Raw genomic sequence first — 12,490 nt, 5'->3', positions numbered from 1 at the left:
ATGTAGACAGATATAGATAAGAGATAAGAGCTCACGACACATACAACGCAGGAGCAGGAATGGAAAGAAAGACACCAGATGGGAAGGAAGAAAGTGGGGGCAGGCGAGGAAGAAGGGGGAGCCCATCATAATGATTGACACACAACCACACACACCCCTCCAGGGAAAAGAACAACAGAAACCATGGGGAAGGGAGACAGCAGTCTGTGTGAGATATGAAAATAATAATCATTTACAATCTATCAAGGGGTCACGGGGGGGAGGGGAGAGGGCAAAAAAAGGAGCTGATGCCAAAGGCTCAATAGAAAGTAACTGTCTAGAAAAGAATGATGGCAACATATGCACAAACATGCCCGATACAATTGATGTATGGATTGTAATGGCATTGTAAGAGCTCTCAATAAAATGATTTTTAAATCCTTGTCCTGATTAGCTGCTATGTCAGAGTATGAAGTAAAAGGTGGGTTGAAGACCTGCCCAAGGAAGCTGAGTGGAGGGAGCTCATAACTCAGAACTTGACAATGCACGGAAGTCAGGCTGCCTTTCCTTTCCCATTCGTAGTTTCCCTAGGATCAGGGTTCTCCGTCACCATAACGATTTGTGTCGTCTGTAACCATGCCATTTCCCAAAGGCATTCTGGCCGAGGAGAAGTGGGGACGGGTGGCTTGGGCCGCCATAAAAAGCTTCACTGTAATTACAAACTTGGAGGCAACCCAGGTGGATCGGAGGCGTCTGGTGGTAGCTGTTTTGGTCAAAGTAAATCTGCCGAAGGCCGCTGTGCTTGGTTTGGAAATGGGACCATGTCTCCCTTACGGCCATCACGTTAAAGAATAGCCTTCACCTCTGACTGGTTCATATTACAAATTCGGGTTGCCTACTCAGGTCTTACTATAATTCAACAGATACGTTATCTGCTGTTGTTGAGAATGCACACAGCTAACACTTCAGCACTCTCGGTAGATACACTTTGGTGACGTTGACTGAAGGCTTGCACTGGTGCGATTGCTCTTCCCTGTCGGACACAAGCTCACCGCCCCATCAGGTTCCTGTTGATGCTTTCAGGTGGATGCGTTCAGGTGGCTCTGGCCAATGGGCGCCTCTCTCCCACTTTTTGAAAGCTCACCAGACCTTCACTGGGACCTGTTTTGCTATTTGCGAAAAGTCCAAGGAGCGTGAAACGCTCAACCAGCTTCAGACTGCATTTTGCAGCAAGCTGTTAAAGAGACAGCACACAGCTTGCGATGCCAGATGGCGGCCGGGCCCCTTCCCGGCAACCAGTCTGTACATACACTGTTTCTGCTTTACACAGGCTGCGCATTTAGTATATAATTCCGGCTTTTGTGACACATTACTGTTATTTTAGTTTTTAAATGGGCTATTTGGGTTGATTTAGAGGTTATTTTTTAATTTAAAACCGTTTTATTGACATATAATTCACATACCATACAACGCAGGTTTTTTGGGGGGCCTGAGAATGTCTAAAACTTTCCCCCACATACATGGATGGTAATTGCTTCTTCGTTTTATGCCATTTCAGTTTCTAAAAGATTTTGTAGGAATGTTCTGCTTTGGGATAGTGAGAGGAAACCTCTGATTAGTTTTAAGAGCATAATGCTCAAGGCATATGTTCCTTAATTAAACCCAACCTTAATGAACTTTCATTAGTCCGTAATGAGCAGGTACGCTTCCTCTAATAATGTAGTAAGTAGGGGTCATTGGGCACTTCCTACATGCCAAGCGGCATAGTGGCTCAGTGGGCTATGCGTTGGGCTGCTGGCGTCAAGGTCAGGGTTAAGTGTTGAGGCTTTCGACTCCCGGACAGAGCTACAGTGTCTACAGGTCTACCTCCAGGGGCAGTTCTACCCTGTCCTGTAGGCGGCTGAGTCAGCATCGACTCCATGGCAGTGAGTTGTATATTTCTGAAGGAGGCACCTTTCCAAGCGATGAGACTGAAGGAGCCGTCACAGTGTGCCGCTGGCCGATAGCTTCTCTCTGTGCCCACACGTGGCTGAATGCTACAGAGGTAAATGCACCAGCGCGTGTTTTCCAAATAGTATTCCCTGCACTTGAGAAACTTTCTTGTATTGGCAAGGCTGAGGAATTTCCTTTCTGGTCTTGCCTGACCACGTCAGATTTCCTCATGTGTTAGACAGGGTTCTCTAGAGAAACAAAACTAGGACACTTATGATGATAGATAGATAGATAGATAGATAGATAGATAGATAGATAGATAGATAGATAAATAGATAGATAGATAGATGATAGATTTATACAGCAAGAAGGAACATAATAGCTAAATAGTCCGCACAGCAGTACACAGGGCTCAGTTCAACTCACTTTTGTGGAATAGTTAATATACTGAAAGTCCTTTGACTCATGTGTGCTGCTGGTCCAAGGTCAAGGAAGCAGACAGGGAAGCTCGCCTAGTGCCCCCCTGGATCTGCGTCTTGCTTCAACAGTGTTTGGACGGAACAGGCCCGGGGACTCCCTTCCTCTGACTTTCAACCACACTCCAGTTTCCTTCTTAGGCGTAACCACCGGACCGTCTTCTTGGTCACCCCCTCTTAAGGCATGAGCTAACACTGACTTATTTTGTGTGTGGCTACCTCTAAATTGGTACCTTCGACCAATCTTGAGCTCTTAGATCTGTCAAAATTATTCTGCCGAAGCTGAGACCAGCATCAACCGTCTGGTCAACCTGCGTCTGCAGGTCTCTCTGGGCTTCTATTTTGACTGCGGTGATGTGGCTTTGGAAGGCGGGACCTACCAAAGCTACCGAGAGCTGCTGAAGGAGAAGTGCCAGGGGGCCAAGTGTCTCTTGAAGTTACAGAACCCACTCGGCAGCCGTCCCACCTTCCTGGACATCAAGGAAGCTGCACTGGTCCTGGAGAAGAACCTCAACCAGGCCCTTCTGGACCTGCATGCCGTGGGGTCCACTCACACAGACCTCCATCTCTGTGACTTTCTGGAGAACCACTTCCTGGATGAGGAGGTGAAACTCCTCCAGAAGATGGGCAACCACCTGACTAACCCCCTCAGGCTGGCCAGCCCCCAGGCCGGGCTGCGTGAGGATCTCTTCAAGAGGCCCCTTTCAAACTCACTAGGAGCCTACCTTGCCCAGCCACCTGCAAAGGACCCTCTGGCTCATCCTGCCAGCCTTAGCCCCTCTGCAAGAACCTGCCCTCCAGCCGCAGGGTCACTGCCCTGGATCCCTTCTTCCAAACCATGGACCAAACAGAAACAATAAGCCTTACTTTCGCAGCAAAAAAAAAAAAAGGGGGGGAAGCAGACGGCAGAGTCTGCCCTCAGGCAGGACACGCAGGGTGGAGCAGTAACAGCAAGAAGATGAGAAGTTGAGGCACTGCAGAGGCCAGCAGCTCGGAAACTTAGGGAAGTCGTCCAATGGACCCTCAGGAAGCTTGGTAAAGCAGGTCTCAATGGATCCTCAAGGCAAGGCAACACAAGCCACGGGTTAGCTCAGCCCACAGTAGCGTAGCACATGGATCAGGAAAAGGGTTAGCTCAGGCAGCAGATCACTGGTCCTATCACCAGGGAGAAAGGGGAAGGGGACTGGCATTGGAAAGCCATTTATCTCATCATCCTCCAATCAAGCTGCAACCTGATTAAACTCCACCCACATATTCCTATGGAAGCCTAGTTGACACAATAAACCTTGGGACGAGGAACCTTTACCTACTGGGGAGGTTGGACTGTTTGGGCTCCCAGAACCCACCTAGCTCATTGGTCTGGGTTGTCTGTTGTGAAGTTGTATTAATTTAGGTCTTTAGTGCAACAGTTCATTGCTTTGGGTAAATCTGCTGCCCAAGACCCCTTCAAGGTATTGAAGCGTGAGGACTTTAACAACTAAGGTGCCCCCAACCCAGACCATGGTACTTTCAATTATCTGTTATCCATGTGAAAGTTGGACATTGAATAAGGAGGATCAAAGAAGAATTGATACATTTGAATTAGAACATTAGACATTAGAACCAGCAGTGAAATAGCAGTCATGGAGAGGAGAATAAACATCCCTATGGAAACAAGCCTTTTGTGGCCTTCATTGGGAGACCATCTGTATTTGAAAGTGACTTTCCGAACCAAAGTCACGAGAACGCATACATGTGCAGTTTAATTTTTGGTTCTGTAACTTTCACCAGTGATTTAAACTTAGGAGTCCCTCTCAAAACATCCGGAAAATAGACACAGCCCACCCCAGTGTGTTCCAAAAGCATGACGTATGTTCTGTTGGTGACCAAGGTAACGTAGGCAAGTCTTTTGAAGCAAGTGTTTACAGTTGCTGGTGTTGTTCAAGGATGATGTGAACAGCTCAGGCACATTAACTTTTGGGATCTCCTTTCTGCCGGCAGACAGATCTCTTCCCCTTTAACGTGAATTTCTCCTGACTTCCATTCTTAGAGCTCTAGAATTAGAATGTCTAGCCTTCCTTTGCTTGGAATACAAAGTAATAATTATCCCCATTTTGTTTCCACAATAGCAGCTGGTGGCTCATATTTGCATGCTTTATTTCCAACCATCATTTAAACACAACAGAGAGAAAATAGAAAGCAAATGCAAGGTGATCAGATAGAAACTCGATTCAATCAGTCCCTCAACCGAGGCATTTTCTGTCTACAATTTGGAGGCTTCTGAAACATGAACAGCAGGTGGGAGTTGAAAAGGAGGTTCAGGTAACACAGTGTAAAATTTGCAGTTCCCATTGGGTAAATCTGCTGCCCCGGGCCCCTTTAAAGTATTGAAGAGCAAGGACAACTTTAACAACTATGGTGCCCCTCACCCAGGCCATGGTCCTCTTAATTGTCTGTTGTGCATGTGAAAGTTGGGCATTGGACAAGGAGGACCAAAGAAGAAGTGATGCATTTGAACTATGATGCTGGTGAAGACTATTGAAAATGCCCCGCTCTGCCAAAAGGCAAAACAAATCTGTCTTGGAAGAAGTATAGTCCAAATGCTCCTTCAACCTGAGCATGGTGAGACTTCACTTCACGTACTTTGGACAGGTTATCAGGCGAGACCAACCCCTGGAGAAGGGCATCACGCTTGGGAAAGTAGAGGGGCAGCAAAAAAGAAGGAGACGATTGAAGAGGACAAAGAGATGGTTGATACAGTGGCTACAACAATGGGCTCAAATATAGCAACAATTGTGAGAATGACACAGGACTAGGCGGTGTTATACGTAGTGTTTCTATGAGTCAGAACCGACTCGAGGGCACCTAACGACGACAGCGAACAGGCCTCTGGGAGGCCGCTTGAGTAGCAGACTGCTGAGGGATTCTGGACCAGAGAGCCTGGTGTTTGCAGCCATTTCCCTGCTGGAAATTTCTCTTTGCTGTGATCGTGACATGAGAGCTTCTAACCAGCTGGCCCCAGTACCACTTCAAAGACATTGTTTTGCATTTGTGCAAACCAGCTTGAGCATAAAAATCAAGCTCCCCTGGGCCAATATGGGACTGTGAAGGGCAAGGCTCTGCTGTTTAGTGGGATATACACCCATCTGCTAACCAGAACATCAACAGTTCGAACCTGCCAGCTGCTCCACCAGAGAAAGATGAGACTTTCTGCTCCCCTAAAGAGTTAAAGTCTTGGAAACCCAAAGGGACAGTTCTCTTCTGTCCTATAGGCTCACTGTGAGTTGGAATAGACTCAATGGCAGATGTTCCTCAGACATTTGAAGATGAATTCCCTCTGGTTAAAAACTCCAACCCCTTCGCCTTTGAGTTGGAATCCCACTCATAGAGACCCTATAGAACAGAATAGAACTACTCCTGTGGATTTCTGAGACTGTAACTCTTTACTGGAGTAAAATGCTTCATCTACTGCAAGGAATACTCGGTGGTTTTTGAACTGCTGACCTTGTGGTAAGCATCCCAATGCATGACTATGATACTATGAAGTCTCCCTTTGGTCCATTTAATCCCTTCCAGCTAACTTGTATGAGGGCCATGGTGGGTTCCACTCTTGGTCAAATGGCCCTCCAGCACAGCTACCACCACTTGTAAATGGAAGCTTGGATGTTGCTGTGATACATAACAACTCTCAATGGAGTTTCCAGACCAAGAAAGATGAGGAAGAAAGGCCTGGTGATCTATTTCCAAACTTCAGACCATGAAAACCTTGTGGATAACATTGGTCTGATCCTGTTCTACATGGGCCTCCCTGAGTCAGAGCTAAGCTTGACAGCAGCTAGTGAACAACACAACATAATATAGAGGAAGCCCTGGGCAGCCTGAGGGGTTAAAAGTTACTCACTGCAGCTGCTCGCCAGGAAGTGGGTTGTTTGAACCCACCCGGAGCTGCCTCCTAGTGAAAGGCTTGATGGCTTCCTTTGAGAAAGTCACATCCATGAGACCCTATGTGCCTCTACTCTGACATACATGAGGTTACCACGAGTCAGAACCAATGCAAGTGGTATGGTACAGCTGGTATATAAAGCCCGGACACAAATGAAGACTAAATTATATCCTCCACCTCTTGTTGGACATGATCAGGGAAGTGATAGCCATTTCAATTTTAGTCACAGGAGTGCTTGAAATTTTTACTATCCTACTGGACACTACTAAATAGGACTAAGAATAGTTTCTCATCCAAAGCGGTTGGAAGTGTCTGTTGTGGCATTTCATGGATAATAACTCCATGCGACCGCAACAATTCTTCTCCCCGAAGACACGCCAAAGGCACACGGTCTCTAACCCTCACGTGTAACTAGTTCATGGTCTCTAACCCTCACATGTGGCTAGTCCATGATCTCTAACCCTCACGTGTAACTAGTTCATGGTCTCTAACCCTCACGCGTGACTAGTTCATGGTCTCTAACCCTCACGTGTGACTAGTTCATGGTCTCTAACCCTCACGTGTAACTAGTTCATGGTCTCTAACCAACACGTGTGGCTAGTTCATGGTCTCTAACCCTCACGTGTAACTAGTTCATGGTCTCTAACCAACACGTGTGACTAGTTCATGGTCTCTAACCCTCACGTGTAACTAGTTCATGATCTCTAACCCTCACGTGTAACTAGTTCATGGTCTCTAACCCTCACGTGTGACTAGTTCATGGTCTCTAACCCTCACGTGTAACTAGTTCATGGTCTCTAACCCTCACGTGTGACTAGTTCATGGTCTCTAACCCTCACGTGTAACTAGTTCATGGTCTCTAACCCTCACATGTGGCTAGTCCATGATCTCTAACCCTCACGTGTGACTAGTTCATGGTCTCTAACCCTCACGTGTGACTAGTTCATGGTCTCTAACCCTCACATGTAACTAGTTCATGGTCTCTAACCCTCACGTGTAACTAGTTCATGGTCTCTAACCCTCACGTGTAACTAGTTCATGGTCTCTAACCCTCACATGTGGCTAGTCCATGATCTCTAACCCTCACGTGTGACTAGTTCATGGTCTCTAACCCTCACGTGTAACTAGTTCATGGTCTCTAACCCTCATGTGTAACTAGTTCATGGTCTCTAACCCTCACGTGTAACTAGTTCATGGTCTCTAACCCTCACATGTGACTAGTTCATGGTCTCGAAACCTCACGTGTAACTAGTTCATGGTCTCTAACCCTCATGTGTGACTAGTTCTTGGCACGACAATTAGCTTCCACTTATTTGGACCCTAGGCTACAGGCAGGTTAAGTAACATTTCCCAGGTCTTGAAGTACATTACCTCAGTGGGGCTGAAACTCCCCTGTGCTGGCTCTTGGCCACAACCCGGGTCTATGCTGTTACCAGATTGATGGAGATGCATGTCCTAGGTTTAGAGGGGAAAGAAACGCAAAACAACTAAAAAGAAAGAAAAAGCTCAAGTATTGGTTCCAAGTTTTCTCCCTTAATCGTGGCCTTGGGAACGGATTGGCCAGCAATTTTCCTATCAGCGGATTTTTATTGTCATGCTTTTACCACTTCCAGAACCAGGGGGAGCTTTAAAAGGTTGGAAGTTCGTGCAGCTATGTGTCCAACCCACCTTGAAACAAAAAACCCCACTAACTTCTCTCTTGCTCTCTCTCTCTTCCTCCACACACACACACAAGACCATTCACAGTCGCCAAGGGAGTTTGGGTACACAGAGACAAGCCAGCAGGGTTTTCAGAGTCCTTCAAGGTCCCCTTGAATGCAGTTAAAGCATTTAAATAAAACAGCTCTCCTTTCCAGATGCTGGCCCATAGAACACCTGCTGATGCTGTGTATCTGTCAGGGGGCTCTTTCGCTGATGGGAAGAGCAGAGAGGTTGGAATGAGCATCTCATTTGTATTGGAATAACCCACACCTGGTGATACCCTGAGTCTCCACCTGCAAAGTGAAGGAAGGAGTCCGATACGTATACTTCAATGCAAATGACGTCTCCATCAGCATCTGTGTAGAGGCTCCAGGTTTTAGCACCATGCGTCAGGATACAGATATAGTCCTTGTGCAGGCCCTTCGCCAAGTCCCTGCTCATTCACTCACTCTGTGCCCGTGGACAGATGGTCTCACCTTCCAAAGCATTGGTTTCCTCCTCTGTAAAATGGATGTAATAACAGTACCCACCTCTGAAGGCTGTGGGGAGGACAAAATTAGACCATTCCTGTACGAACAATGAAGCAGCACATAGCACAACACGAGTACCTGATAAAATGATATCGCTGTCTTTTTGTTCACTCTTTTGCGATATTCAGAGATAGACCTGTGGGGCAGGAGCAGGGAGATAGGTGTCTAAATAGATTCCAGGAGTAACAAAACCCAAACCCTGGGGTTGTTAGTGCCATGAACTCACTTCTGATTCAGAGAGAAGGAAAAACTGCCCGGTCCTGTGCCTCCCGCACAATCCTTGCTGTGTGTGAGCCCCTTGCTGCAGCCACTGTGTCGATGTATCCATAACACTGTGCTTCACCAAGTCTGATGTCCTTCTCCAGGGGCCTGTCTGTCCTGACACCATGTCCAAAGTACACAAGACAAAGTCTTGCAATCCTCACTTCTTCTTTTTTTAAAAAAAATCATTTTATTGGGGGCTCATACAACTCTTATCACAATGGTCTCTACATCCATTGTGCCAAGCACATTTGTACATTTGTTGTCAACATCCTCAAAATGTTTTTTTTCTACTTGAGCCCTTGATATCAGCTCATTTCCCCCCCTCCATAATCCTCACTTCTAAGGAGCATTCTGGTTGTACTTCTTCCAAGACATATATTCTTTTTATTCAATCTTCGAGCAGTCTGTGGTATATCTAATATTCTTTGCCAACACCATCACTCAAAGACACCAACTCTTCAGTCCTAGATGCTCCAAAATGGTTGTAATTCATTCCTGAACATCAAGCTTCAATTACAGGGACAGTGTGCCTGACTTCTGCAACTTTGGGATTAGGATGGTGCCCACCAAATGTGGAAACGACCTTTTTATAATTATAATGCAGAAAGCAGGCACTTTCTATATCCATCCTTACAGGAAAACTTACAACCCATTCACTGCTTGTCTTCTTTCACTCCCGTAGTCTGTGATGGAAAACTGGCTTCTCTACACGGTACAGATGTGTGCCAGGACCTGAAGAAAAGACATTGTTTCCATGGTGCCATTAATTTCTCTTAAAAAGAGAGAGTCATTTCCGTCTGAGAAAGAATTCATCTTTCCTTCTCCTAGGCCCTTCCAAGCAGTTCAGTCATGGCCAAGGAAGTGAAATCAGAATAGACCTAAGTTTTTTAAATTTGGATGAAGCAGAACAATAACCAAAATGAGAAAATCTATGGTTCGAAGTTGGAATAGGAGACTCAGAAGAGGTATGGGGAACCCCTGAAGGAGCCTGACGGGGGAGTTGAAACTGTGGCAAGAAGGTAGAGAATGATACGCAGTCAGAGTGGCCATGTTTGAGCCCGGCTCTCCTGATCAAGAGATTTGACTGTTGGGCAATATACCTGGTGCCCTTCCTCTTTCTGAAGGAGAGTAAGTTTATAACTAAGTGTCCACTTATAATTTTTCCAGTTCCAGTTATCACCCGGCTTCAACCCCAACTTGAAAATTCATATCTGTTCCCGTTTCACGTCCTCTGTTATGACTGAACAGGGAGCAACCAGTTCAAAGTCTGGCAAAATTCAAATTCCAACGCGGCCACTTCCTGTAGAAACCTGAGCAAGTTGCTCATCCGCTCTGAGCTGATTTTCCCATCTGAAAAATAGGGTTAGCAATACTTGGCTTGGAGGGTTGTTATCAAGATTAGAGATATGATATCATGTAAATACAGGGCGCATCTGCCCAGCACATTGCTGATCTTTGATGAATGGTAGTGTTTGTTATTCCAAAGTGGGACGCTACAACTTAAACCAAAGGTATCCTGTGAAGTTGTCCTAAAACCCAGCAATAGTTCCGCTTAGCTAGTATTGAATGTGAGAGAGTGCCAAGACCGGCTCCTCCACTAAAGAACTGCAGTCTCAGAAACCCCCAGGAGCAGCTCTGCCCTGCCTGACAGGGTCGCTATGAGTCGGCACAGACTCCGTGGCTGTGAGTTTGGTTGGGTCTGAGTAATGAGCCGTGAGCCTGGTGGGCTCTTAAGAAGTATCTGTATGGGGTCAAATAGACAACAGCCACTTGAAAGATTAGATAGGAACCTGAGTGGGAAGCAGGTTTATATTTATATGGGGGAGAACAACCCCGATAAGGAGGGGGAGAAAGAGTGCACGACTCAGAGAATGTACTCCAGGTCAACAACCTGTACGTGTGCAACAAGTCCATTAGCTTTCCGTTCCATTATTTCCATGAGCTTTGTGATGCCCTCTCGCATGCCAAAACTCAGTAACAACAAAAATTAAAAATATATTAAAATTAAAACTTTCTTAATTTTAAAAGGAGAATTACATGTGGTCATTCCTGGGTCAGAGAGGACAATTGCCTCATGTGAAAACTAGGTGGTTGACCAAAGTGAGTCTTCATTCCCCCTGGCAAGCTAGGCGACTTGGAGCCAATCCCAGACCGGTCACTTACTTGCCAGTAATTGTGACACTGAGGTTGCTTTCCCAGCCCGAGTCTCGGGACTTCTCGCCGGGCCATGAAGAGGCTAGATAAAATGCTCCCAGCAGCCATGCGAGTGCTGATGTGGACTGGCTGGTTGTCTTGACTTATGCTCCAGTTGTTGTTGCTGTTCAGTGCCGGGGAAGCAGCTCTACTGTACAGCATGTTTTTCCCAGGACAGAAGGAAACTCTGCCGGGTCCTGCATGATCCTCACAACTATTGTGTTGTTTAAGCCCATTGTTGCAGCCCCTGCATCAGCCCATCTTGTTGAGGGCCTTCCTCTTTTTTGCTGACCCTCTACTTTCCTAAGGCTGATGTCCTTGCCCAAGGCCTGGCTTCTCCTGACAACATGTCCAAAGTACGTTTGACACAGTCTCCCATCCCTGCCTCTCCAGAGCATTCTAGCTGTACTCCTTCCAAAACAGACTTATTTGCTCTTTTGACAATCCATGGTATTTTCAATATTCTTTACCAGCAACATAGTTCAGATGCATCCATGTCCAACTTCCACGTGCATATGAAATAATTCAAAATCCCATGGCTGGGGTCAGATGCACCTTAGTCCTCAAAGTAACACCTCTGCTTTTCAACACTGTGAAGAGGTTTGATGCAGCAGATGTACCCAAAGCAATGTATAGTTTAATCCCTTTTGACCATTGCTTCCATGAGCATTGATTGTGGATCCAAGCAAGATGAGATCCTTGACAATTTCGATATATTCTCCATTAATCATGATGTTACCTCGTTAACCAGTTGTGAGGATGTGGTCTTCTTTACACTGACTGGTAATGCAGACTGAAGGCTGCAGTCCTTGATCTTCATCAGCAACTGCTTCAAGTCCTCCTCACTTTCAGCATGTGAGGCTGTGTCATCGGCATATCAAAGGTTGTTAATAAGCCTTCCTCCAATCTTTATGCCACATTCTTCTTCATATAATCCAGCTTCTCTGATTATTTGCTCAGCCTACTGAAAGAATAAGCCTGGTGAAAGGATGCAACCCTGAAGCAAACCTTTCCTGATTTTAAACCATTTAGGATTCCATTGTCCTGTTTACACACTGCCTCTTGATTCATATACAGGTTCCATATAAGCACCATGTAGTGTTCTGAGATTCCCATTCTTCTCAACGCTGTCCATAATTTATGATGCACACAGTTGAATGCCTTAGCACAGTCAGTAAAACATCAGTAAACATGTGTGCTGTATTCTCTGCTGTGAGTCAAGATCCATCTGACATTAACAATGATGTCCTTTGTCCCACGTCCTCTCCTGAATCCAGCCTGAACCTCTAGCAGCCACTGTCAGTGTACTACTGCAAGCATTGTTGGATGATCTTCAGCAAAATTTTACTTGCATGTTACATTAATGACATTGTTCTATAATCCGAGTTTTCTGTTCGGTCAACTTTTTTTTTAATGGATACAAATATGGATTTCTTCCAGTCTGTTGGCTTAGTAGCTGGTTTTCAAAATCCCTGGTATAGATGAGTGTTTCC

General features: G+C 45.9%; 1 protein-coding gene across 1 annotated transcript; it reads left to right on the top strand.

The window, feature by feature from the left end:
- The first annotated feature begins 438 nt into the window (after positions 1-438).
- LOC142455357 (ferritin light chain-like) lies at positions 439-4,403 on the top strand. The gene is made up of 3 exons (XM_075557155.1): positions 439-460; positions 2,670-3,065; positions 4,372-4,403. Exons 1-3 carry the CDS (start codon positions 439-441, stop codon positions 4,401-4,403), a joined length of 450 nt encoding a protein of 149 aa, XP_075413270.1.
- The last annotated feature ends 8,087 nt before the right edge of the window (positions 4,404-12,490 follow it).

This window comes from Tenrec ecaudatus, chromosome 8, assembly GCF_050624435.1.
Source record: "Tenrec ecaudatus isolate mTenEca1 chromosome 8, mTenEca1.hap1, whole genome shotgun sequence".
NCBI classification, from domain to species: domain Eukaryota; kingdom Metazoa; phylum Chordata; class Mammalia; order Afrosoricida; family Tenrecidae; genus Tenrec; species Tenrec ecaudatus.
The sequence above is the reverse complement of the archived record's forward strand: the minus strand, read 5'-3'. Positions and strand labels throughout refer to the sequence as shown.